The sequence below is a fragment of the Acomys minous genome, assembly GCF_964271855.1.
Source record: "Acomys minous genome assembly, chromosome: 10".
Taxonomy (NCBI): domain Eukaryota; kingdom Metazoa; phylum Chordata; class Mammalia; order Rodentia; family Muridae; genus Acomys; species Acomys minous.
In genome coordinates, this window is record NC_140491.1 from 32,164,991 (window position 1) to 32,187,307 (window position 22,317).

The 22,317-nt window shown below is 51.4% G+C and overlaps 1 protein-coding gene across 4 annotated transcripts in view; it reads right to left on the reverse strand.

Moving 5' to 3' along the window:
• Positions 1 to 2,858: 2,858 nt before the first annotated feature.
• Positions 2,859 to 22,317, reverse strand: part of AFAP1 (actin filament associated protein 1) — a 115,400-nt gene continuing 95,941 nt past the window's right edge. For 3 of the 4 annotated variants that reach the window (XM_084797467.1, XM_084797468.1, XM_084797466.1), the window contains 5 exons: positions 17,178 to 17,292; positions 13,236 to 13,400; positions 11,551 to 11,741; positions 9,300 to 9,464; positions 2,859 to 6,998 (listed from right to left, as the gene is read on the reverse strand). In XM_084797467.1, the coding sequence (XP_084653593.1) occupies positions 6,972 to 6,998; positions 9,300 to 9,464; positions 11,551 to 11,741; positions 13,236 to 13,400; positions 17,178 to 17,292 (663 nt within the window). In that variant the 3' untranslated portion in view covers positions 2,859 to 6,971. Of the gene's footprint in view, positions 6,999 to 9,299; positions 9,465 to 11,550; positions 11,742 to 13,235; positions 13,401 to 17,177; positions 17,293 to 19,420; positions 19,688 to 22,317 lie in introns of all 4 variants that reach the window. The other variant, XM_084797469.1, reaches the window with a different exon arrangement.

Here is a 22,317-nt window from a genome sequence, read left to right on the forward strand (position 1 = left end):
GTGGTGCGGTTAATTTTATGACCTTGCAAAGTTGTGGGTCAGCCTAGAGAAAAAGGGAGGATGGCTAGTGCACAGATTTAATGCAAAAAAAAATGTGTTTTTTATGTTTCTAATCACATTCCCCTGACCCCTGAGTTCTTCATTAGCTAAGTTCCTTAGGAAGGTACAATCTTCAATTATCTAACATAATCTCTACCCCAATTCCTCATCCTCCTGACTCCCAAGATTCCCCTGTTTCTGCTCCATCACATAGATGTGACTGAGAACAGAGCAGCGGGGATGCTGGGACAAAAGCTCTGTGGAGTGCCGATGGGAAGGTTTCTGTCCAGGGTGACATGCTTATAAAGGAAAAAGCTTTAAAAAACTCCTGGTTTTTTAAAGATAGAAAATATGACTATAGCACTGTTGAGAAAACAAGTAAGTGAGCACCCTCAGGGGCCCTCTTGCCAGCTAAGAGCAACTCAAGAGCCACTGGTGGGGAGCAGGGAGCAGGGAGGGTTGTGGGAGCACCATGCTACTCTGTGAGCTATCTGCATGAGCACAGGAAGGAAGCCAAGGCACATAAGGAAACATTTGCAGGGGCTTAGGGGAGAGAGGCCACCTTCAAGGCTCTGCCTTCAAGGCTCTGTGGCAACCTGCTGGGGCTTGTTGGTTCCTCAGCCTCACAGGGTTGTCATCTCAGCATGACAATGCCCCCTGCAGAGGTCTCTTAAGCAACTGAGGCCAGAGGCTGAGCCTTCAAGTCCCATTGTGGCCCCTGCACTGCAGGACCAGGTCTCATCTGCAACCACTGTGCACTCTGTAAACTCCCTGCAGGGACAGGCTGCCATCTTGAGGCTGGTGGGGAGGTATATAACAGGTATAGCAGGACTCCTGCAGGGTGTGATCTGAACTTGGCCCGGAGACACTCTTAAGGCAAGCCAAAGGTTGGTAGCAAAGGGGATAGGAGCCTCGTCTATGGGCAGATTTGGGGTGGTTTCCTGAGCTGAACTCTGTCAGCTACTCTGGTAGCTTCATGTGCCTTTAATCTCCCTTTGTGGGGTTTCCTGACACAGCACTGGGATTGGGCATATCTGTCTTACTAGCTGCCCAAATTGCTCCTCAGAGGCTCGACCAGCAGTATGTCTTGTGTGTAGCAGTCAGCATCACATCTGGCAGAATGCTGAGACAAACATCCCCTAGCAGCAGTAGGGCACAGGTCCTGGACTGGTTAGTCAGCACATGAACATTTACTCTGAATTTCTAGAGACAGGATGGTCCTGAAGAGAGGCCAGCCAGACTTCTAGAGGGGAGGCTGGCACCCCAGCAAAGAGGCAGCCAGCTCTGCTCCGCCTGGTACTTCTTGGGGGGGGGGGTTGAAGGGTTCTTGTGGGGCACTCTCTGTGCTCCTGAACAGCTTAGACTCCCACCTCCAGCTCAGGAGGAATGCACGCTTGTCCCCTCATACTAAATCTTTATCCCAGCTGTGCCTCCCACCTGAGCTTTTGACTACCTGGTCCCTTCCCATGAGGAGAGAGAGGTTGGTTTTTTTTGTTGTTTTTTTTTTAACAGCCTCATAAAATTGATGTCTCTGTCACACATATATCCCGAGTTGAGTCACAGACGTCAGATAATGGCCTCTCCTCCCCCCACCCCACTTCCCATGGAGGCTCCTGCTGTGCTTCTAATAGGCTCCATTCCATTGTGTTACAGACCATAACCCAAAGCATGAGCCCCCTGGGGGTCTCTGTGGCCAAGCACTCGGTCATCCTCTCCCTGTTTAAATGACAGTGAAGAGACCCTTCATTGCCTGGCAGCTCACCAGGACTCCAAAACCAGACGCACCACTTAAAACTGGCTCAGTGATATTTGACTCAGGGGCCAACCCTGGACAAGGGAGGGGGGGCCCTTCCATCTCAGAGCTGGCATGAATAGCTCCAGCCCTCCTCCTACCCCAAAACTGAATTACCCTGAAGAGTAAGCTCTGTGTCCTCATAGATGCCCAGGAGCCTGGGGTCCCATCTCCAGATCCAATTCAGTGCGACTCTCCCTCACCTGTGATAAATGGCTGGGCTTTACCCATGGCCCAACACCCAAGCCACGGTTGTTGGGCCTCTGGGATCACCCATGTCTCTGAACACCCACCACATCCCTCACCACAGTCCCCAGGTACGGACCCAGTGACTCTTGATCCCTTTGTCAGACTCAGATCCTGCCTGTGAGCATCATGGTACTTTCCCCTGGGCATCTCCACCATGGCGTCTGTCCTCCACCCCACCCCCTACCCCCCAAGCAGGCAGGCCCTCCCTGGGCGGGCTCTCACATCTGCTCTGCTGCCTGTTCCACCAGCCAGCCATCAGCTGGCATGCACCCGTGGAAGCCCTGAGATGCCTTGAAGCGTCCTCTCTGCTTGACAGTATCTGTCACAGCCCACCTCAGTGCTCTTCACTGCCTGTCTCCTTGTCCCACGATCAGCTGCAAGCAGCCAGCATCTCTACTGAATGCCACTGCCTAGCTCAAATAACCCCCACACCTCTCAAAACTCTACCAACGGCTTCAAAGCTAGTTGTCTCAGCTAAGATACCCCAAACCTCTGTGCATCGCCCACTGGAAGAGTGCATCTGTGCCCTGAAGACCCCCTGAGAGCGGGCATCCAGGAGCCTCATTCTTTTTCCAGCACTTAGCACGGAGCCAGGAGGTGAGGAGGCCGTGACTGTGTCTACTGAGTTAAATACTCAGGCCCACAGAACAAAACCACTCAAAAATTTCTCCAAGACTCCTCGAAGGATGTTTCTTGCAAGCGGTCCTCCCTGTGCACAGATGAAGTCCAGCCCTTCCCACCTGTCCAGTAAGAGGAAGTGATGACTCAGGCAACTATGGACGTCTTGGCCTGCACGGTGAGCCACTGTCAGGAGGACATGAGGCTGGGCCACACAGCACAGTTTTATTAATACACAAACAAGTTCCGCCAATGGGCGCCAGTCGATGGGTACACAGTTACAACAGTAGAAAAATCAGTTTGTAAAGCAGAAAAGTCAGGTGAAATGACTACAAAATGGGGGGAATGGGCTGAAAACTAAGATTTTTTTTAATTGCAAGTCTCTGCATAAAAATTTTTACTTTCTGAATTAAATACATTGAGCTGCACAATCAAAATATATTTACAGTCATTTCAAATGGGCTACTAACATAGTTAATTAAAAAAAACTTTTTATTTGCCTGTGTCTTTCCAAGATTATTTTAAATATGACTTTAGTTTCTCTAAAAAATACAATAAGGAAATAATTACATTCATAACGTGAAAACATTTTACAACTTAGAGCCACGAGCAATTCATTTGGAATATCTAAAGTGTAAAAATTGGTGTTGAAATGTAAAGTAAACCTTTGTTAGAAAATCAATTAAAACGTTATCATATTAAAAACACCTTTGGTCCCTAAGAATTATGAACTGAAGACACCATTTTGAAAGGATAATCCAAACTGGTGTGTGGGAAGCCCAGGTTTCCAAATACCACAGTGGTGTGTCCCCAGCTCCTGGCAAAGGGTGTCCCTCAAAACTGATAGGTGGGCTTTCCACGCCAGTGACACAGCCACACGCTGCTTCTGCCTCTTCCTGGGGCTGAGCTGTGTGCAGAAGGCACCAGGTGTTTCCTTGTTATTGTCAGTTTATTTCACAGTAGAAACCCAGCTCTCTGGTGTGGTTAGTGGTAAGTCAGTGGGAACAGGACCCAGACATTCAATTACTTTAAAAACTATGTCAAGGATTTGAAATGCTTCTGGTTTAAAATTACTTTAGGAGAAAAAAGATGAAGAGAAAGACAACAGTCAATCATTTTGATGTTGCCATATCCATAGAGTGGACCTTGGGGGCGTCCTGTCTGCTGGTGAGGGTGAGTGTAAATGGGGGAGTCGCTTGGCTCAAGAACGCAGAGCTCGGGGTGAATGTCAACTACAGAGGAGTCTTGTCCCTTGTCTTTGGGAGGAGAGGCCAGGGACACCCCTGCTGCTGTTTGAATTCTAACTGGAGGAACGCAGGCTCCACGCAGTGGAAGCTGTCCTTGATAGCCTCGGGCCATGGGACATTACTTTTCAAAGCAGATTTTCTACAAGTGCCAATTCTCTGGCCCATCATCATGGGCTTGGTGGCAAACAGCCAAAAGCGAATCAGGCAAATGGACAGATGAGTGGACAGCTGGTGAGGCAGTATCAAGGCATGTGCAGGCAGGAGACAGGACGCTGACGTGTGAGGCAGGAAAGCAGCAAGCACTCTGGAAGATTCTGTGTGCAATGGGCCCACAGCCAGCTGACAGGTCATTCTGGCCCCTGGGAGGACCTGATTGACCCAATTCACCCCTGAAAGTCCACTGGGACATGAGATTGTGTGACGTGAGAGTCCACACTTATGCCCAAACCAGGGAGCACAGCAAGCTCCCCCACCCCTGCAAGACAAGCATGATATTTGTATGCATAGGGTTAGTTAGTGAACCAACAGAAGAGTAGAGGGGATTGTGAAAGCTGATGACATCTTGCCAAAATGTAACAAAAGTAGACCCCGAGAAACACTGTGGTCTCAGATAAAGAGAGGCCCTAAAAAGTGGGCACCTCTCATGGTCCAGAGGTCCCAAACGATCACAAAAAGGAGCTGGCTTGACCCTCTGCAAACCTGTGTCGTTGATGGCTGGGGACATGCTGTGTCTTTGGGAGGGCCATAGAATTAGAACACTGAGAATCCTGACAGGATATCTCATGGGTATCCAATATGTACATATATAAATTAAAACTATATTTATTGAACATATACAAATAAATAACTTATTTTTGAAACAAATCTTTAAACTAACTTTCTGACCAAATCTAAGAATATTAGTGGGAGCACAGAACAGCAGAGCCCTGTGTCGGGAGCCTTGCCTTCCCTGGGACCTGCTTTACATGGCTCTGTGGAACGTATGGGCTCTGTCATGGCTGAATAGATTAGAAGCCTAGGTTTCTCAGCACGAAATATGAACACCAGGAGCCGGGAGCCTGCTGTGTCTTCACCAGGACAAACTTATCTGAGGCTTATTTGCTGGCCACGATGCCTCACTAATATCCCTGCTCCATTACAGACGTCCCTCCATACTGGCCAGGACTGGCTGTTAAGTTCAACATTTTTCTCCTTGTTTTGGTAACAGTTAAAGCCTGGAACAGCTTTTCTGGCAAAGCAGGCTACCATCAGAGTGGCCAAAAGTGATGCTCTGAGACCAAAGGCAGCAAAAGTCTATGGCACATTAAACTCAATCCTTTTTCAAAGCACTAATGTCATGTGATATGAAACAGTCACAGCTCCCCGTGATGACCCAAGGAGCTCCCTCAATTTCTGCTGGTGTGTGTGGATGCTACATCCCTCTTCCCGGTCCTACACAGTTTTCTTGCAGAAACTAGCTCACACAGATGCTGGTGTGAAGAGGAAGGCACTAGAGAGAAGCACCATAAAACAGCTGGCAAGTGGCCTACACTGAGCTAGCTTAGGGGTGAGCGGCCTCCAGCGGAGAAGCTTCCCATATCTGATGTGATGTCCCTGTACACTGGTGAGCACCTTGCTGCTCTTTGGTGACTCTGAGGCAGCTGCTACAGGGCTGAAAGCACACAGTATTGACTCTGACCATGAAGGCTGCCCAAAGTAGGCCCTAAAGCTTAGGAGACTTTCCTCCTGTGTATGCTAAGAACATTCTGGGCTGTGATGAGAAGGCTTGCCTTTGGCACAGCATCACCACGTTCTCAGTCTGGGGACCATGCCCATTGCCCGTGTATAACGGGCCCTGCAGAAGTCCACAGAAATGGCCAACGTCCTCTTCACTGCCCGCATCTCCCATAGTGGAAAGGTCTGGGCAGTACCCCGGAAGCCCAAAAAGCCAGTTTGACTCTCAGACCCCTAGGGCAGAGGCAAGCCCCACCCAAGAGCTGTAGGCATCACATTCTGAACATCTGAACTATATGAGAATGCGTAGAGGCAAACAGGAGAGCAGTGAGGAGGCCCACACAATCAGGATCCATGATCTGTGGCTTCGACTGTAAACTGGAGGGGGGTGCCCTGGAAGGAGTGTCTCTATTCAAAGATGGTCCAGGTTAGACTACAGGGTCTAGAGCCAGCTGTTAGATCCACAGGCACATGGTGGCCAGTGTGTTTCCTCAGCTGAGGAGCTCCTGCTCGGCAGTGGGCGAGGCTGGGGTCTCAGGTCAGGGCAAAGCTGCACATGCAAGCCAAGGACTGAAGCTCTGTCCCGCCTCTCAAAATACAGCATAAAATGGGAAACAGGGCCTCTGGAAAGTCCCTAAGATCCAAGCATAGCACACAATAAAATGGGACATTTTCTTTAAAAGCCAACAAATGAAAAACATTGGTAAAAAGAATGACAACTTTTCCATCCTGGTGACAAAATGTCTATCCAAAACCAAAACCAAACCTTAAAAATTGCTTCACAGCACTATTCCTCATGGCTTTACCTCCAGTGACAAGGGGACAGGCAGGGGTGGGGGTAGGGCAGGGGGAGGGCTGCAGAGACACAAGGAGTCCATGCTGCTGCTACAGTGTAGGACCCTCTGGCAAACAGGGCGAGGTACGCAGCTCTGGCCGGACATAGGGAAGGCTCGGGCCACCCTGTCTCACAGGGGCACATGTCCGTGGGCTGCAGGCTGGGGTTGAGCTGAGGTCCTCAGAACTGTGACTGCCCCATCTGTCAGAGGGTGCTTCGGAACAACCCTTCACCCCCTTCTGTTTCTGCTTTTGAACAAGGAGATTTGGACACCAAAGTTTTAACGTAAACTTTCCTAAAGGGCACCGTCATACAGTAGAAAGCGTGCACGTAAGCCGGCCGAGGGTCAGCGTCAGACTCAGTCCAAACTTCTGAAGAGTCATGCTCAGGCCACTTGGGGAGGCGCACGTGTAGCACGTGAGGCTGGTGGCAGTGCGCAGTCTCTGTCTGGGCGTGGCTGGGCGTGGCTGGGCTCCCTCTATGTTCCGTTCTTCAGCTCCCACTCCTGGGAAAGAGAGGTGTGTGAATGCAGGCACTTTGGTCCTGGCTATCATAAGCTGCCACAAGCCTCTATGGCCCAGGAGCATTTGGGACCCACACAGTGTCAGGGCTCAGCCACGGGCAACAGAATGCAGGGGGTCCCTGAATAAAAGAATTGTCAAGCACCTCCACTTCCATGTAGCCAGCCAGAGATACCCAACAGGAGCAAGTAGGTAAATGTGCCCCCCCCCCTCCCCAGACACAGGACACTCATCAGGCTGAACGAGGAAGGGAAAGAGCTGGCTCCTGGTGCATCATGGGTCTCCAGGATATCGTATAAGGACCACGCATCGTCTGAGTCTATTCTGGTGGAAGCCCAAGGCAGTCAAGATCATGGAGACAAAAAGTATCATGGTGGGTACCCGGGGAAAGGAAAGAAGGGGTGATGTTGGTGTTTTGGGGACAGAGCCTAGGACGATGAAGTTCCGGAGGGGGATGCTGACAAGATACATGTGTGGAAATGGCCGATAGATCAGGTTGGTTTTGCTTATGTTACCACTAAGAGAGTGAATGTTGGAGAGTGTGGTGGTTGCGTGGGTGGAGTGGACACAGCAGTTGCCAGCGGTGGCAGCAGGCCCTGTGTGTACACTGCCCTCAGCTGTGCTCCTCTCAGCCATCAGGAAGGTGCCTGGGGAACCCGGCCAGGCATTCTCCTCTGCAGAGCCAAGCCACCAACCTAGGGCTGTGGCATGCCACCCTCCTGACACCACTCCCACCCCCATCAAGTGTTCCCACCAACTGTTCCATTGGGGTCTTATTTCTGCCAGGGCTGTGCCATCAGCTATTAAGTACACTTGAATGTCTGATTCTAGAAATGTCGAGCAAATTTTTAGCCTAGTCAATATGTCCCCAACCTCATGTCCAGTGGGGGCCCCTTTGACACTAGGACCATCCTGCACAAGTCCACTGTTGAGGCTGTGTCAGAGATCAGCTACAGTGACAAGAACCCCTGTAAACCCCCTGTCTGTGTACCAGCTGCAATTGGGACCAGAAGCCTTCCTGAGCTGTATGGGAACCATCTGACAGTGGCTGTCTCACACCGGCAGTCACAGCCCTCTTGTTCACTATCAGAAGAGGACAAGGGAGCTTTTCTCTCATGGCATGACTTGGTGTCTCACCCCTCTTCTCTGACACAGGAAGGGAATCGCACAGCTCCATTCTAACATTGGCTAGGGCAAAATGGATCCTCTACAAAGGAGAGGTTGACTATAGACTAGGAAGGCCTAAGGGAGCCGGGCGGTGGTGGTGCACACTTTTAATCCCAGCACTCGGGAGGCAGAGACAGGAGGATCACTGTGAGTTCGAGGCCAGCCTGGTCTACAAAGTGAGTCTAGGACAGTAAAGGCTACACAGAGAAACCCTGTCTCAAGAAAGAAAAATAAAAAAAGCCTGAGGGGTGGGCAGGAAAGCCACTGGGATGCCAACTCAGTAACCTTCATCCCCAACTCTCATGAAGCCTTGCAGTGCATAAGCGAGCACACTTATGCTGGCTAGGGAAGCACACGCACCGAGAGGCTGGGCAAACACAACCCCTAGCACCACACCCGACACCTTAAGAGCACAGCAGAGTCCTTGCCCTGCAGCCAGTCTGTCCCGCTGAAAGCAATGTGCTTCTAGCTCCTGAGGAAGGGGCCTTGTGCTGCTGAAGGAAACATTCAGCGCTAGGAGGCCTTGAGACAGCGCTGGCATGCAGGGTGCAGCCTCAGTGCACTTCATCTTCAGAACTGAGAGACACCACCTGGACTCACGCCCCATCCCCAGGCCAGCTCAGTTCCACCTACAGGTGCTTCCATTGCCATGGGAGAGATTATCTGGAAGTTATGCTTTGAGAATCCCTAGGATTTAATTATGGCAAAAGTTGTTGGTGGCTCCTCTTCCTCACTGCATGGAGGGGAGGGACCCTGGGTTGATGGCCAGGGTGTTAGGGACAGTCTGGGGGAAAAAATGCTTTTCTGGCTTTTTTCATTCTTTCTTCTTTGAAGAATCACAGCCCGTAAGTGTTAGAAAGGACACTGGGTCACTCAGGCCAGTTTGTGCTGCCCAAAGGAGGGCAAGCCCAGGCCATGGGGTCTGGCCCACCTCTGAAGTTACCTGGAGCTCTGAGAGTTGAGGTTTAATGGCTGTCTTTGAACCCCAGTCCCTGAGGGTGTATGGAGGAGCTGGAAGAGAGCTTCCTCAGAGCCTCTGGCAGGAAGCCGAGTGCCAAGTGCAGTGGGGTTCACTCTGAGCTCAGAAACCCCGAATCTGGCCCAGCTGGGAGGCTCACCTTGGCCTTCTGCAGCACGTGGCCACGGCAAGGGGAGCTGCCCGAGGACGGCTGGCTCTTCTTCAGGACGGCTGCGCTGTTCACGGGCAGGGGCCCCTCAGCATCGCTTGTATCACAGCTGGAGATGGGAGAGTTTTCCAGAGTCCGATGCCGAAACACAGGAGACTGTTAACAAGAGTTAAGCCCCGTGTGAGCGGAGGTTATCAGCGACTGGCATTTCTCAGGGAGAAATAGTTTCGTAAAGAAGAAGTACTACTCAGCTATTAAAAACAAAGAAATCCTGAAATTTGCAGGCAAATGGATGGAACTAGAAAAGATCATCCTGAGTGAGTTAACACAGACCCAGAAAGCCACACATGGTGTATACTCACTTATAATTGCACACTAGCCCAACATGGATGTCTTCTGAGAGTCTTTACTCAGCAGGGGATTGGGACAGGTTCTGGGACTTGCTAGTAAGAGAGGTGAGAGAGGTAGGGGAAAATGGGGAGGCAGAAGGATGAGGGGGTCCTGGAACCCTACAAGACCATCAAGGCTGGTGGATCTGGACCCAGGGGGGCCTGCACAAACTGCCGTACCAACCAAGGACAATGCAAGCAATAAACCTAGAACCCCTATTCAGATCTAGCCAATGGACAGCGCGTTCTCCACAGTTGTGTAGAGAGTGGAGACTGCCTCTGACATGAACTCTGGTGCCCCTGTTTGACCACTTTCCCGTGGTGGGGAGGCCTGGTGGCACTCAGAGGAAGGGGCTATCTGGATGAGACCTGATAGGCTGTGATCATATGGTGGGGGAGGAGGTCCCCTTGTGTCACAGGCCTACGGGAGGGAAATAGGGTAAAAGAGGGAGGGAAGGGGAATGGGAAGATACAAGTGAGGGGATAACAGTCGGGATATAATCTGAATAAATTATTAAAAACAACAACAACAACAAAAAAGAAATAGGTTTGGAAATGGGCAAAACCACAGGTAGGTCCTGATCCTCGGAGCACTTTCAGGCAATGTACTTAAGAAAGAAAAGCTGAGGCCAAGGAATGGAAAACCAGGAGGTGGGACTGAGAGTCCACACACTCCTACGCTACCTCCCGCCTGTCCACCAGCATGGTGCTTCCTAAAGTTTGCAAATGTTTCCTGGAGCTGCCTGCTACTGAAAGGGCCAGGCCTGGTAGCAGAAGCTGCCCATACCAGGCAACATTAGCTTGGTGGTCCAGGGAGGATGAGTGGCCCCAAGTGACACTAGGTCTTTGACCACTCTCACTTTGCAGATGCTGGAGAGAAATTTCTGGAAAGCTTAAAATGAACAAACTTATCTCCTCAGCTGCCTTGGGCCTGGTTTGGCTTGCTGGCTCTCCTACATAGGACTATGAACAGTCCTTTGAGAAAGCATGGCACCGTGGAGACCCCACTGCCATCACATAACACAGAACACCAGAAACACACTTGGACGCACAGCATGTTGTTTTAGCACATCTGTCCCAGAACCCCTGTGAGGGTTCCTGGCTGGGGTGCAAACAGCTCAGTGTTTTGACAGCATTGATCTTTCCCCTGGGCATCTTTAGAGGCAGCATCAACTCTGGGTGGGTGTGGTCACTACTGCAAAGCCAGAATAAAGACCCATGTCTTTGGGGGTGGCCAGGCAAGAGCTATCTGCTGCAGAAGGGCCGCCTAACAAGCCACACTTCTGAGGACATGGTCTGGCTACAATTATACAGTGCTGCCACCAATGCCAGGGGGTGATGACAACCACAGTGCATAGAGAGGTCACTCAGGAGACACAGGAGGCAGTAGAGCATGGCCACGCAGTCCTGAGCCTCTGAAGGCCATGCTTACTCCTGGCCAGGGGACAGATGGGGCCAATAACAAGTTTCAATGGCTGAGTCAGATGATGAGGAGGAGCCATGGCTAAAAGTAAGAGCTCAGACTTGACGGGTGACTCCATCATGCCTGATTTGGGGCATAGATCATGTTACAGTCACTACAGATAGCTAGTGGCACTGTCAAGTGTGCCATGAGAGCAAGTTCCTGCCTAGCAAACTGATATCAAGTCAGCTCAGGTGAAAAGGTAGAAGAGCTGGCCTTCTGTCACCTGACCACACAGAGGAGAGACACGGGCTCAACCATGGCCTTTAACTATCCCAGTGAACATTAGAGAGAGCAGTGGGGACATTAGTCTGAAACCACCCATGTTTGTGAGCGAGCTACCTGAGAAAATATGGGGCACTTCTCTGTGTTGTGCCTTCAGGACACTTACCTGTGGGCTTGATGTCCCTGACTTGGGCTCAATGGCCAGTCCCAGGGTGACGCCACCAGCCAAGGCCTTCTTCAGGCTCTCCTTGACCTCAGTCAGCTCCAGCTCCAGGCTGACTCGCTCCGCCTCCCTCTGCTTGCACTCTTCCTCCAGCCTCTTCAGCTTGTCCTCCAGGGCCGCCTGGGTCTTCCTGCCTAAAATCCCGGGACACGTGGTCACCTCACAGAGGGGGCCAACCTAGCTGACCTCTGCCAGGTCTTGTCCACAGTGCTTCAGCCCAGCTGGTCCCCCAAAGCCCAGGCAGGCCCTTTCCTAACACCTGCTGCTATGTGAGATCAGGGCCAGGAGTCAAGGCTGGTCCTACTCACAAGCTCAAGAGCCTCATGACACTCACTTAATGGGCACCGTGTCCAAAGGGAACACTGACTAGGAAGTTAAATAAGGAGAGGTCTCAAATTCTACCAGTTACTTGTGGACTCCTGTGGATGCTGCCATGGTCAAAAGACATTGCCAGTATCTTTGTAGGACTTGGCATCTTTCTCCAAGGCTTGCCAGTTAAGTCATTTCTTTGAAATTTGGTGTGATGACTAACACGGGCAGGAAATGCACAGAGATAGACAAGAAGGAAAACGAGTCAATGAGGTAAGGCAAACCACAGACACAGGGAGCCTGGACTCTGAGGGACAGAGCTGGGCCTTTCTGCATCTCTGCCCTGTGACTTGACACAGGTAGGGTAGACAGGCTATTCATTATGCACCATGCTCCCTCTGTGTCATAGGCTCGGCTTTCCATCCCTCCCAGGAAGCTTGATATTGACTGCACTCCCACAGGTTATGCTAATGGGCCCACCTTCACCTTCCTCCTTGCTCTCTGACCACCACCCCCCTCACCCCCCACCTCCCCACCCCTCCACCCAACTGCCCCATCACTTCCCATAATTCAGACAGTTCAGTTCTGGTTAACTGTGATGGACATGCACACCAGCCTCAGCATGCACTGAAGCCTTTTGGAAGCCATGTCTCCTCTGGGCTCCCCCATCTGCTGCTGTACAGCTCCTCTTCTCCTCAGCTAACAGAAGATAAATCTGAAAAGTCGGCCATCCTTGCCTCAGTGGAGGTGCTAGCTAGGATCGGAGGGAGGTGTTCGTTTCCATCCCAGATCAGGAGGTCTGGCAGGAGGAAGGCACCAGCCTGTGCCTGGGTACCACCAGTCTCTAGACACCACTACCCAGACTGCTGTCTTTGCTCACTGCCCCTCTTTTGGGGTCACTAATATAGTCCTTTCCTCTGATTCCCCAAACCTGGGTACATCCTTGATCTCCCTAGGCCCTTGGCAAATAGAGAGCTGCTTTGACCTAGGACGAAGCCTCCGAGCTCCGTTGGCAGCCTTCCTCCACAGAAGCCCCACTGAGTCACCTCAGGCAAGGAAGAAAATCTGCCAACCTCCTTGGCTGTCAGCAACTGAGGCTGAAATTGCTGGAGTCTCACTGTGCAACTGGGGGGTCAGGTCACAGCTTCTGCCTATAGTGGCACCACTCAATGTGCAACCCTGCACTGCTCTGGACTCCCCTCCCAAGGCCGGCACCCCAAAAGACAAGGCTAAAGAGGCAGCCATGACTCACGGGTCTGAATGGCACCTAGAACTCCAAAGTACACAGGTGCACGGCCCGTCAGAGCCAATCCCCCTACCTGCATTCACTTCGATGGCGGCCCTCAGGTCCTTCCTCTCTTTCCGGAGCTGTGCCAGCCTGTTCCTCAGGGCCTCTTTCCTCTTCAGCAGCTCCTCCTCTTTGGATTGTAACCGCTTGGCATCTGCTTCCACCCGGTTCTTACCGTATTTGTACTGGTCAGCATCTGAATAAGGAGCACCAGGAGTTAGCTCAACCAGAGGGGTGGGGCTGCCAGTGCCTGTGGCTCTGCGCTCTGCTGGGTACCACAGAGCTGCTCCCCGGCTAGTCGTAAGAGGAAGGGGAGGATGGGAGCAGGGACTCGCTAGCCTCCAGTCCTCTTAATATTTTGATCTGCATGTTTGTAAGTGGAGACAGAACACTGCAGAGTCCAGTCCATGTTCCTCCCTTCAAGGCATCAGCTTTCAAATAACGGTCAATATGGCTGATGAATATTCTGGAGCCTAGCAAGGCAGTGGACCGGACAGTTTTAACTGCTGACTTGATACAATCTAGAACCTTCTGGGAAGGGCCTTAATGGGGGAATTATCTGCATCAGCTTGGCCTGTGGCCATGTCCTCAAGGGAGCATCTTGATTATTAATTACACCGTGAGTTTTTCCACCCTAAATGTGAGTGGTGCCATATCACGAGCTGGGCCCTGGAATGTGTCCAAGAGGAGACATCTGGCTGAGTACTAGACTTCACGAAGCTAACCACGGGTCGCTGCTCTCTGCTCTTAGCAGTGCATGTGCAGTGACCGGCTGCTTTCCACTCCTGCCTTGACTTTCCCCCAAACAGCACACTGGAACCTGTAGCTGTAAGCTAAAGAAACGCTCTTCCCTGAATGGCTATGGTCGGGGTATTTGTTACAGCAAAAGAAATGAAACTAGAACAGCAATCTGTTACTGTCAAAACAGCGAGGCTGGTGGGATGGCTCAGTGGTTAAGAGCACTGTCTGCTCTTCTAGAACTGGAGTTCGAGTCCCAGCACTCGTATAGCAGCTCAGTCATCTGTCACTTCAGTTCCAGGGGATCCAATACCCTCTTCTGCCCTGCTTGGCTACCAAGCACACACATGGTGCCCAGCTGTACATGCAAGCAGAACACTTACACACAGAAAATAAACCCCTAGGGCTATGCAGTCCTCTCTATGTACAACGCCTCTCCTCACTCCCACTTCTGTTCTTAGCCTTGCCCTGCCTAGAGGGAGGTGTGTCTCCTGGCCTGGAAGAAGCAGACAGGGAGGGCTTCTCTGGTGAATGGAAAGACAGAAAGGCAGCACATGGTGCTTGGAGACCCACTGTTTAGAGGACAGTCTTGGAGGTCTGTGGCCTAGAACAGACCAGTGCCTCAGTTTCCCCTTCTGTGAAATGGGCATAAGAAGAGGTCATTCACAGGGAGCTATACAAATTCAGTTAATATTTACAAAGCACTCCTCAAATGAGTCCTATATAAGTAGTTGTTAAATTTAATGAATGAACAAATGAACAGTGAGTGAGTGAATAAGTAGATGCTTTGGCAGAAACCCAGAGTCCAGGCCACCAGTGCACAGCAGGTCACACAGTATTGAACCAGGCCCCACAGTCTCTCCAGCAGGCCACACAGTACTGAACCAGTCTCTTCAGCCTGGCTTATGGTTTTGGGCTACAGTGTGTTCTTATGGAGAAGTCAAGGCAGGAACTTAAAGCAGCCAGATAGGCATTTTGGAAAAGCCTCTCTGGAAAAGATGCTGAGGGACTGGAGATGCTGGCAAGACTGGCCAAGGCTCACTGCTGTGAGGCTTCTCACATCACCTCTGGTCACTGCACCACCTGCCAGCTCCACAAGTGGCTGGCTGCATCCTGCCTGCCCCTCTGCACATCAGCCTGTTTCAGAGTAGAAGCCGTGGAGGGGGCGAGGACTTTTGTGTGAGTGTTTAAAAGTAGATAGATGCACGTTGCTGACACAGCTAACTATGTGTTAAGATGCCTGGGATGGAGTGGACACGCACAGGCAGCCCCCATGACAATCACAGATGACTGGCCCGTCAGAGGCTTGCTCATGCAGCCCCTGACCTGAACTGGCTCTGCTGGCATTTCTTCAATAGTGTAGCATATTCGTGGAGATGTCAGCATTCTCTCCCTCACCAAAAAGACCCCCACAGAATGACACTGGCTGATCCTCAGCCCCAAGAATAACCAAGCACCCCACCTCGTGAAACCAAGGTACTTCCAGAAAATTCCATGCCAAACTGTGTGAACTCTACTGTCTACACCAATATGTCCCCCCAAAAACCTACAAATGACAGCTCATAAATTTCCCCCGCCATTTGGTCCCCATGCAATAAACTCTATACAACTGTAATGCGATCAGCTGAACTCCGGGAAAGCATGGGATGCAATTATTTTTCTCTTTTGTTTCCATTAGATGTCACCAAAGTTAATAAAAGATTCCCTACAGAAGGTCCCGCCAGATACTGGGATAAATCATCCATAAAATAAAGCGGGCAGAGGGCCGCGAGACACGCCAGACTGAAGGAGCCCGCGTGGGATCCAGATCTTGCTTAACAAGGCATTTTAGGCTGTCTCGTCCCTCTGGCTCCTGCATCTCCCTGAATGAGCAACATGAAGAACAAGAGTGGAAGCACACCCAAGGCATCAGGGGGCCAGGGGAAGCCGGTGACAATGAGGAGCCTCGGCCTGACAGGCTCCTGACCTGCCTCCTTATTTGAAACGCAGGTTTGAAAGCAGAGGCATAGACAGAGCTCCCAGGGCTGAAGCAGCCAAGTGTTGCAGAAGTCCCAAGGCTCATCCATGCTTTGATCATGGGAAAACAAAACAAAAAACAGCCTTTCTGTGCCCTTGTCTACTCCGACTCTAAAACGGGTTACAGTCGCATGTAGGTTCAAGGCCTTTTCTCCCAGGTGAAGGGAGCTAGCCTTATCTACACTGCCAATGGAGGCTGGTCCACCAACCGCACAGCGGCAGATTTGCATGCTCAGGTAGGAATCCCAAGAAGAAGCAGCTTGTTATGGTTTGTCACGGACACTGGCCTGCTCAACTGGGACTGATGGAGGAGCTGCAGAGCCTACAGAGCTCCATGCAGTCCTGATGCCTGCTTTTCTAAGCCGGCAAGACCTTGTCACTGCATCCCTAGCAACAAGTGAGTGTCCTGAGTGAACAGCCCCATGGGCAGGCAGGCTGAATGCTGGATGATCCCATGCAGTGAGGGCAGGGCAAGCAAGCACAAGTTCAAGAAGCCAGCACACGCAGCACACGCAGACCTAGCTGCAGATGGAAGAGAGCTGCTGAGCTCCCAGGCAGGCTGTGTCTCTCTCTGCCTGCTCTATACAGCTGGCTCTGCAGTCTGAAGGCCCGGCCCAGGCTCTAGCTCAGTGGCCAGCCTGCTGTGAGACCTCTGGCTCTCCGCCACTACCTTGGGGCTCATTCTTCATTTGCATAACGGGGTGCACGGGTGCCCACACTGACAACATAGCTGTCGGAGACCAGCAGGAGTGGAAGGCGCTGGCTGTAGACTGTGACTTGCACACCAGTAGCAAGGGCCTCCTGAACCCTTGAGCATTTGGGGGCTTTGCTCTGGGTGTCCAACACCATCACCCTTTCTAGTGCATCAACCATAGCACCGGCCATCCACACATCTGACAGAGGAAGGGCCTGCATTCAGAGTGTACACGACCTGTTGACGGTGTTCTAGGGACACAAACTGGAGACTCCTGGACCAAAGGCCCAGTGTCACACGGTAGGATGCCACACCAAGAAGCTAAGCAACAGTCACAGAGGCTGGGTTAGAGATGCTGGCCGGTGAAGTCGGGAGGGGGCCAGGGAACAAGGATGCACACTGTCCCACCTCCCAGCACATTGCCCCCTCCCCCAAGGCCAGCATCTGCTAGCAGGAGTGGCTCAGCCAGCCTGAAGTCAGCAAACTGCACCAAAGCAGAGAGCAAGGGGTCGGAGGGAAACTCACTTGATGCTGTCCGTTTCACACCACCTGCAGAATCGGCTTTTTTTTGCTGGCCGCTGGGAGCCTTCCCCTTTATGGGAACCCCATTTGATGACACCGGAGACTTTTTGCTCTTCAACTGTTGAAACACGCAGAGAAAGTTAAAAAATAATCAAATAAAAGCACCCTTTTGCCTAAAGTTATTTCTTTTAGTCTTTGCCCCTTAAGTACAGCCTCCTGCCACACTCAGAGGGCCAAGGAAACAAACTTGGTTTCTAGCCACTGGGCTTCTGTGACATCCCTTTGACAGCTGGGAAGCTTCCAGAACTGAAGGCTGGACAGCCAGGACAGTCAGGAAGTCTGCAATGTGAGGGATGCTATGTTCCCACCGTGCTGATAAGAAAGTAGCTCTGAGTGGCCACGCACGCATGCAGCAACAACCTCTGAGAACCTGTGAACCTGTGTAGGTCGTCACTTTCCCCTCACTGGGCTGCTTCTAGGGGAAGGTCCCTGCCCTTAAGTGAACGATACAATAAGGAGGTAAATAACCGCCTTTCAGATCAGATGGGCCCAAGGAAGGATGCAAAAGACACATATATAGGAATAGCATAAACATATGGAAAACAAGCCTTGACCAGCTATAGGCTTAAAAAAAAAAATTCAACAGGCCCTTGCTCACCCGGCTTTTGCAAGCCAAAGCTTTATATCTGACAGGTAACACTGCATACCAGGCAGTAAGCATGATATAAAGGGGACTTGACACCCAGGCCCTGTAATTCTCCCCCATACACCTCCCACTGCCTGCCTCTCCTGTTGGGGGCCCAGTGTGGGACTGCATATGGACCTAGCTGCAATTCTGGCTTGTCATTTAGCAGACCCTGAGCCAGCAGTTCAAGTTTCTGAACCTCTGTTCAGTCCCTTAAAAATGTAAAGCTGCTGGCACTTCCCACAGGACTCCTAAATGACACTGCATGGCCATGTACAAGATGGCAACCAGCAGGCTCCCAAAAGAATAGGCATATGAGGATGTGACATGAATTTAGCCTGGGGCTGTTTCCTGTTTGAAATAGAAACTAGCGTGAGTAACAGTGGCAGCACTGAACTGTGCACCACGTCATTCCTCACCAGCAAAGGGACCGTCCAAATGCGCAGGTGGCAGGGTTACTAAGCTAACCAATGATACTATGCTATCAGCAAATGGATAACTACACAGGTAGGACACGCTGGCCAGATCTGGGCGGGGATCCTCGTGAAACTGGTAGAGGTCACTGTGCTCACCCTGGTCACCCTGCAAGCAGTCCATACCCCTCAGACTCTCCAGGGATGGCAGCTGAATAACTGTACCTAATACTTGCCAGCATGCCTTCTGCGTCCCAAGGTGCAGCAGCGAGGCACCACTACTTGGAAGCCTAGGACCTTGCCTGGGATCCGTTATTTTCTCAAAACTTCCCAAAGAATGGAGCAGAATGCAAAAAGCCAGGCCTCTTGCTTTACGCTCTCAGAATGGTCTTTTTGTTTTTGTTTTTGTTTTTAGAGACAGGGTTTCTCTGTGTAGCCTTGGCTGTCCTGGACTCATTTTGTAGACCAGGCTAGCCTTGAACTCATAGTGATCTGCCTGCCTCTGCCTCCCAAGTGCTGGGATTAAAGGAATGCGCCACCAGACCTGGCTCTCAGAGTGGTCTTAAATTACCAGGACTCCAGGCAGAGCACATGAATGCTTAGGTTAAAACTCATAAAGGCTGCTTGTGTCTGCTCTGAAATGTTGATGCATGCCACAGGGAGTGGTCAAACAAGAGCTCAGCCTCAAGCCTATCTGCCACGCAGATTCAGAGCCCTCCTGTCACACGGGTGCAAGACACATGCCACTCTCTCCCTGACAACACTCTGGCTCTTAACATGGTGTTGGCCATGTTTATAGATAAGAAAGAATCACTCCCTGGGGACGATCCTTGCTCTCTTAAACCCATGGCAGAATATACTAGAGAAACCTGCCATTCCAGAATCTTCTGGAAAGTGGCATGGACTCTTTTCATAATCTTTGACATATTTGTCAAAATGTACTGGAGAATTCCCCAGGAGTTGGGGGTCGGGGGAGGCAAGTCAGCCTGGAAGCTTGTCACAAAAGTCTCTCCTATGCCTCCATGGCTAACTGTGAACTAGACTATGGCTTAAGATGGCCTGACTTTGGCATGTGTTAGGTGGTGAGCACACAGTTGCTACAGGTCCACTGGTAATGTCCGCAGGGAGTTTGGGAACGCGATCTGTACCTGGGAGTGTAGCCCGAGAGACGCCCTCCCCACAGAAGAGGTGTTAGTGAGAGATGGGGAGCAGGGCGGGCTGCAGGAGGTGGGGGATTTGTAGTGGTTAGAGGACAGCCTGTCGGCGGGTGGCCGGGACGCCCTCCGGTCGGCAGGAGAGGAGCGAGCAAAGATTGTCGGCGATGGCAAGTTATCGTAGAGGCCCGCGTTATCATAAAGCACCTCCTCCGCCAGGCCTCTGTTCCCACAGCCAGGAAAGCCGCCATCCACGTCCCACTGCAACACATACAGCCTGGTCGTTAGTGGCCGGATGAGGACAGAGAAGATCAGCATAGTGAGATGTTAGCAGGCCCCAACACTCTGCATGACACACACACACACACACACACACACACACACACACACACACACACACACACGGCAGGTGCATCTCAGCCGTGGGCTGACTCCATAAGAGGCCCTTTGCCTCTGGAGTCATAGAAAGGTCTCTCTGTCCTTAAGTTGTTCCCAGAGTCATTGGATTATGACAGTTGTGTTCATAAGGAAGAGTGCTGAACTGGCATTACTAACTCCAGAGACCTGGAGTTTGGAAGTTCCTTGGTGAACAGGAAGTGAGGTCAGGGGAGCTTGGTAGAGCCTAGAGCTCTGCGTTGCACAGGAAGGTCTATGAGATCATGACCAAGGGCCATGGCATCTGCTGAGCTCTGGACACGCTGGCTTCCTTATCATAGAGTCTGCTTAGCAAGCAGGGGAAACTGAGGCAAAGGCAGTTCACACAACAAGGGAGCGGCAGAGCTGGACAAAGTTGAGCTCATGACCACACACTGTGCTGTCAGAGAGCTTCGGGCTCTGATAGAGGAATACCAGTGGGCTCAGGGACACCCTGGGCTCATCGTATGCTGCCCCTGTGGCCGACAAATTCACCTTCAAGGTCAACACAGCCTAAGTTCCACACTTGAGCACCTGAAGAGAGTGCCACAGCCCAAAGAGTCTGCTGAAGACAAAAGCCAAGTCATCACAGAATGCAGGGCGCCTCAGCCTCGAGTGGAATAATGGCTTTGCGCTAGCGGACAACCTGAGCAAAGAGTTAACAGTTCAAGGCCACGTCACGAGACACGGAGTTCCAGTGCACTGTCAGGAAAGTATAAAGAAACCTCAAACTATTAACCACTGCCTGCAGGCTTTAAAGGTCTTTGCAAATTGCCCTGCATTATAAAAGGAAATATTAATTCATATATTCTGCCCATTTCAGCCTGTTCATTATGTTCTCTTTGCAGCACTCCTTTCCTGCCAGACTATAATTACAGCCCTTTGTTATAAAAATAGGAACGGCCTAAAAATCCCAGGGTGGGGTGCGGTGCGGGGGGGGGGGGGGGGGGCGGGGATGGCTGTTATCTTCGGCAGCCACATCGGTGTTGTCTATTTTTGTGAGGCTGGGGACAAACGGGCAACCATAAAACAACATAGAAAAGCCAGAGTGGAGCGCTTCACAGTGACAGCCACCCACATATACAATGGTCTATATTTGACTCTCGTTTTCCGAAAATAGCAAGGACCAAGTTACGTGGAATACTTAGTAAACAGCGACAGACATCCCACAGAAGTTTCTAGAATAAAAGCATGTGTATGCAGAGCCCTCTCTTGTAAAAAAAATCAAAGGGGGTGCAGAATGAACTGAACTTCTGTAGGGAAAAACAGTTCTGACACTCTGGGCATTAAAAGTGTAGACTTTATGGAACCTGGAAATGAAGCCTCCAAAAGGTGGTCACGTGGTAACTAACAGAGGCCTGCACACAGGAAAGAGGCTCTGGAAGCCTGCGCAAGAAGCTCCAAATAAACGAAAGGGCAGGACACATGCACGCAGAGCGTTATGTCTCTGCTCCTAAGGCCCCCAAGCATGCACGTAGGGAGGTTCCTTCAGCGCAGAGCTGTTTATTTCCAAACACACATCAAACCATGGTGAACCAGGGGAGAGGCAGGTAGTGAGGAAATCTGACCAGCATGGTGTATGGACTGTTCAGGTGACTGGCACATGTGAGCATGCTATGACTCATCAAGTGCCTGCAGCATCTTGTTTACCTCCTACTTGTGTGTTTGGGGTGTGTGTGTGTGTGTGTGTGTGTGTGTGTGTGTGTGTGTGTGTGTGTGTGTGTGTGTGTGTGTGTGTGTGTGTGTGTTTGTGTAGACTGCTGAGGCCACAGGCTGCAAGAGGATGCTCAGCCTCGAGAGGAACCTAGCTGCTGGAGCACAGAAGCAGGCCCGGTGCAGTGATGCTGGTGGCTGTACAGCACAGGGAGACCACACCTCACCTTGAAAATGGTGTAATGGCCAGAACTGGGGAGGTGTACAGGGGGGATGGGGAGCACAACAACACAAAGGCTGGGCTGAGAGCCCTGCCCTCAGCTCTCACCAGACATAGTTCCTAGATCTGTCCACAGGGCTACAGGGCAAAGGACAGAGGGCACCACACGGGGAGGCCTTCCAATGCATGAAAGAGGTTGGCTCCTGACATCAGAATATCGGCCAAAGAAGGAAGACAGGAACGACAAGGACAAAAGTCTAAAACATCAACCAAGGTTGCAGAGCTCTTAAGAAGCACAAGGCCTCCCACACCTGCTCTCCCACACCTGCTCCCTGCATAGGCAGGCACAGGCCTGGCCACAGAAGGTGCATGGGCACAGCCATCAGCCAAATAAGAGAGACCTCAGCAGAGCCCAATGATCTGGAAATACTGGACGAAAGAGAAAAACTAAAAACGAAGGTCAGACCCACACACCTAGAGGCTGCTTGGCAATAAAGCTACCACAAAGTGTCCCACGTTCACACCTGAATGTTCCACCCTGGCCATGCCAGGAGCCATCCGAGTGTGCAACAAGGCAGCCACTCCATGGCGCTGTTTCCTACTG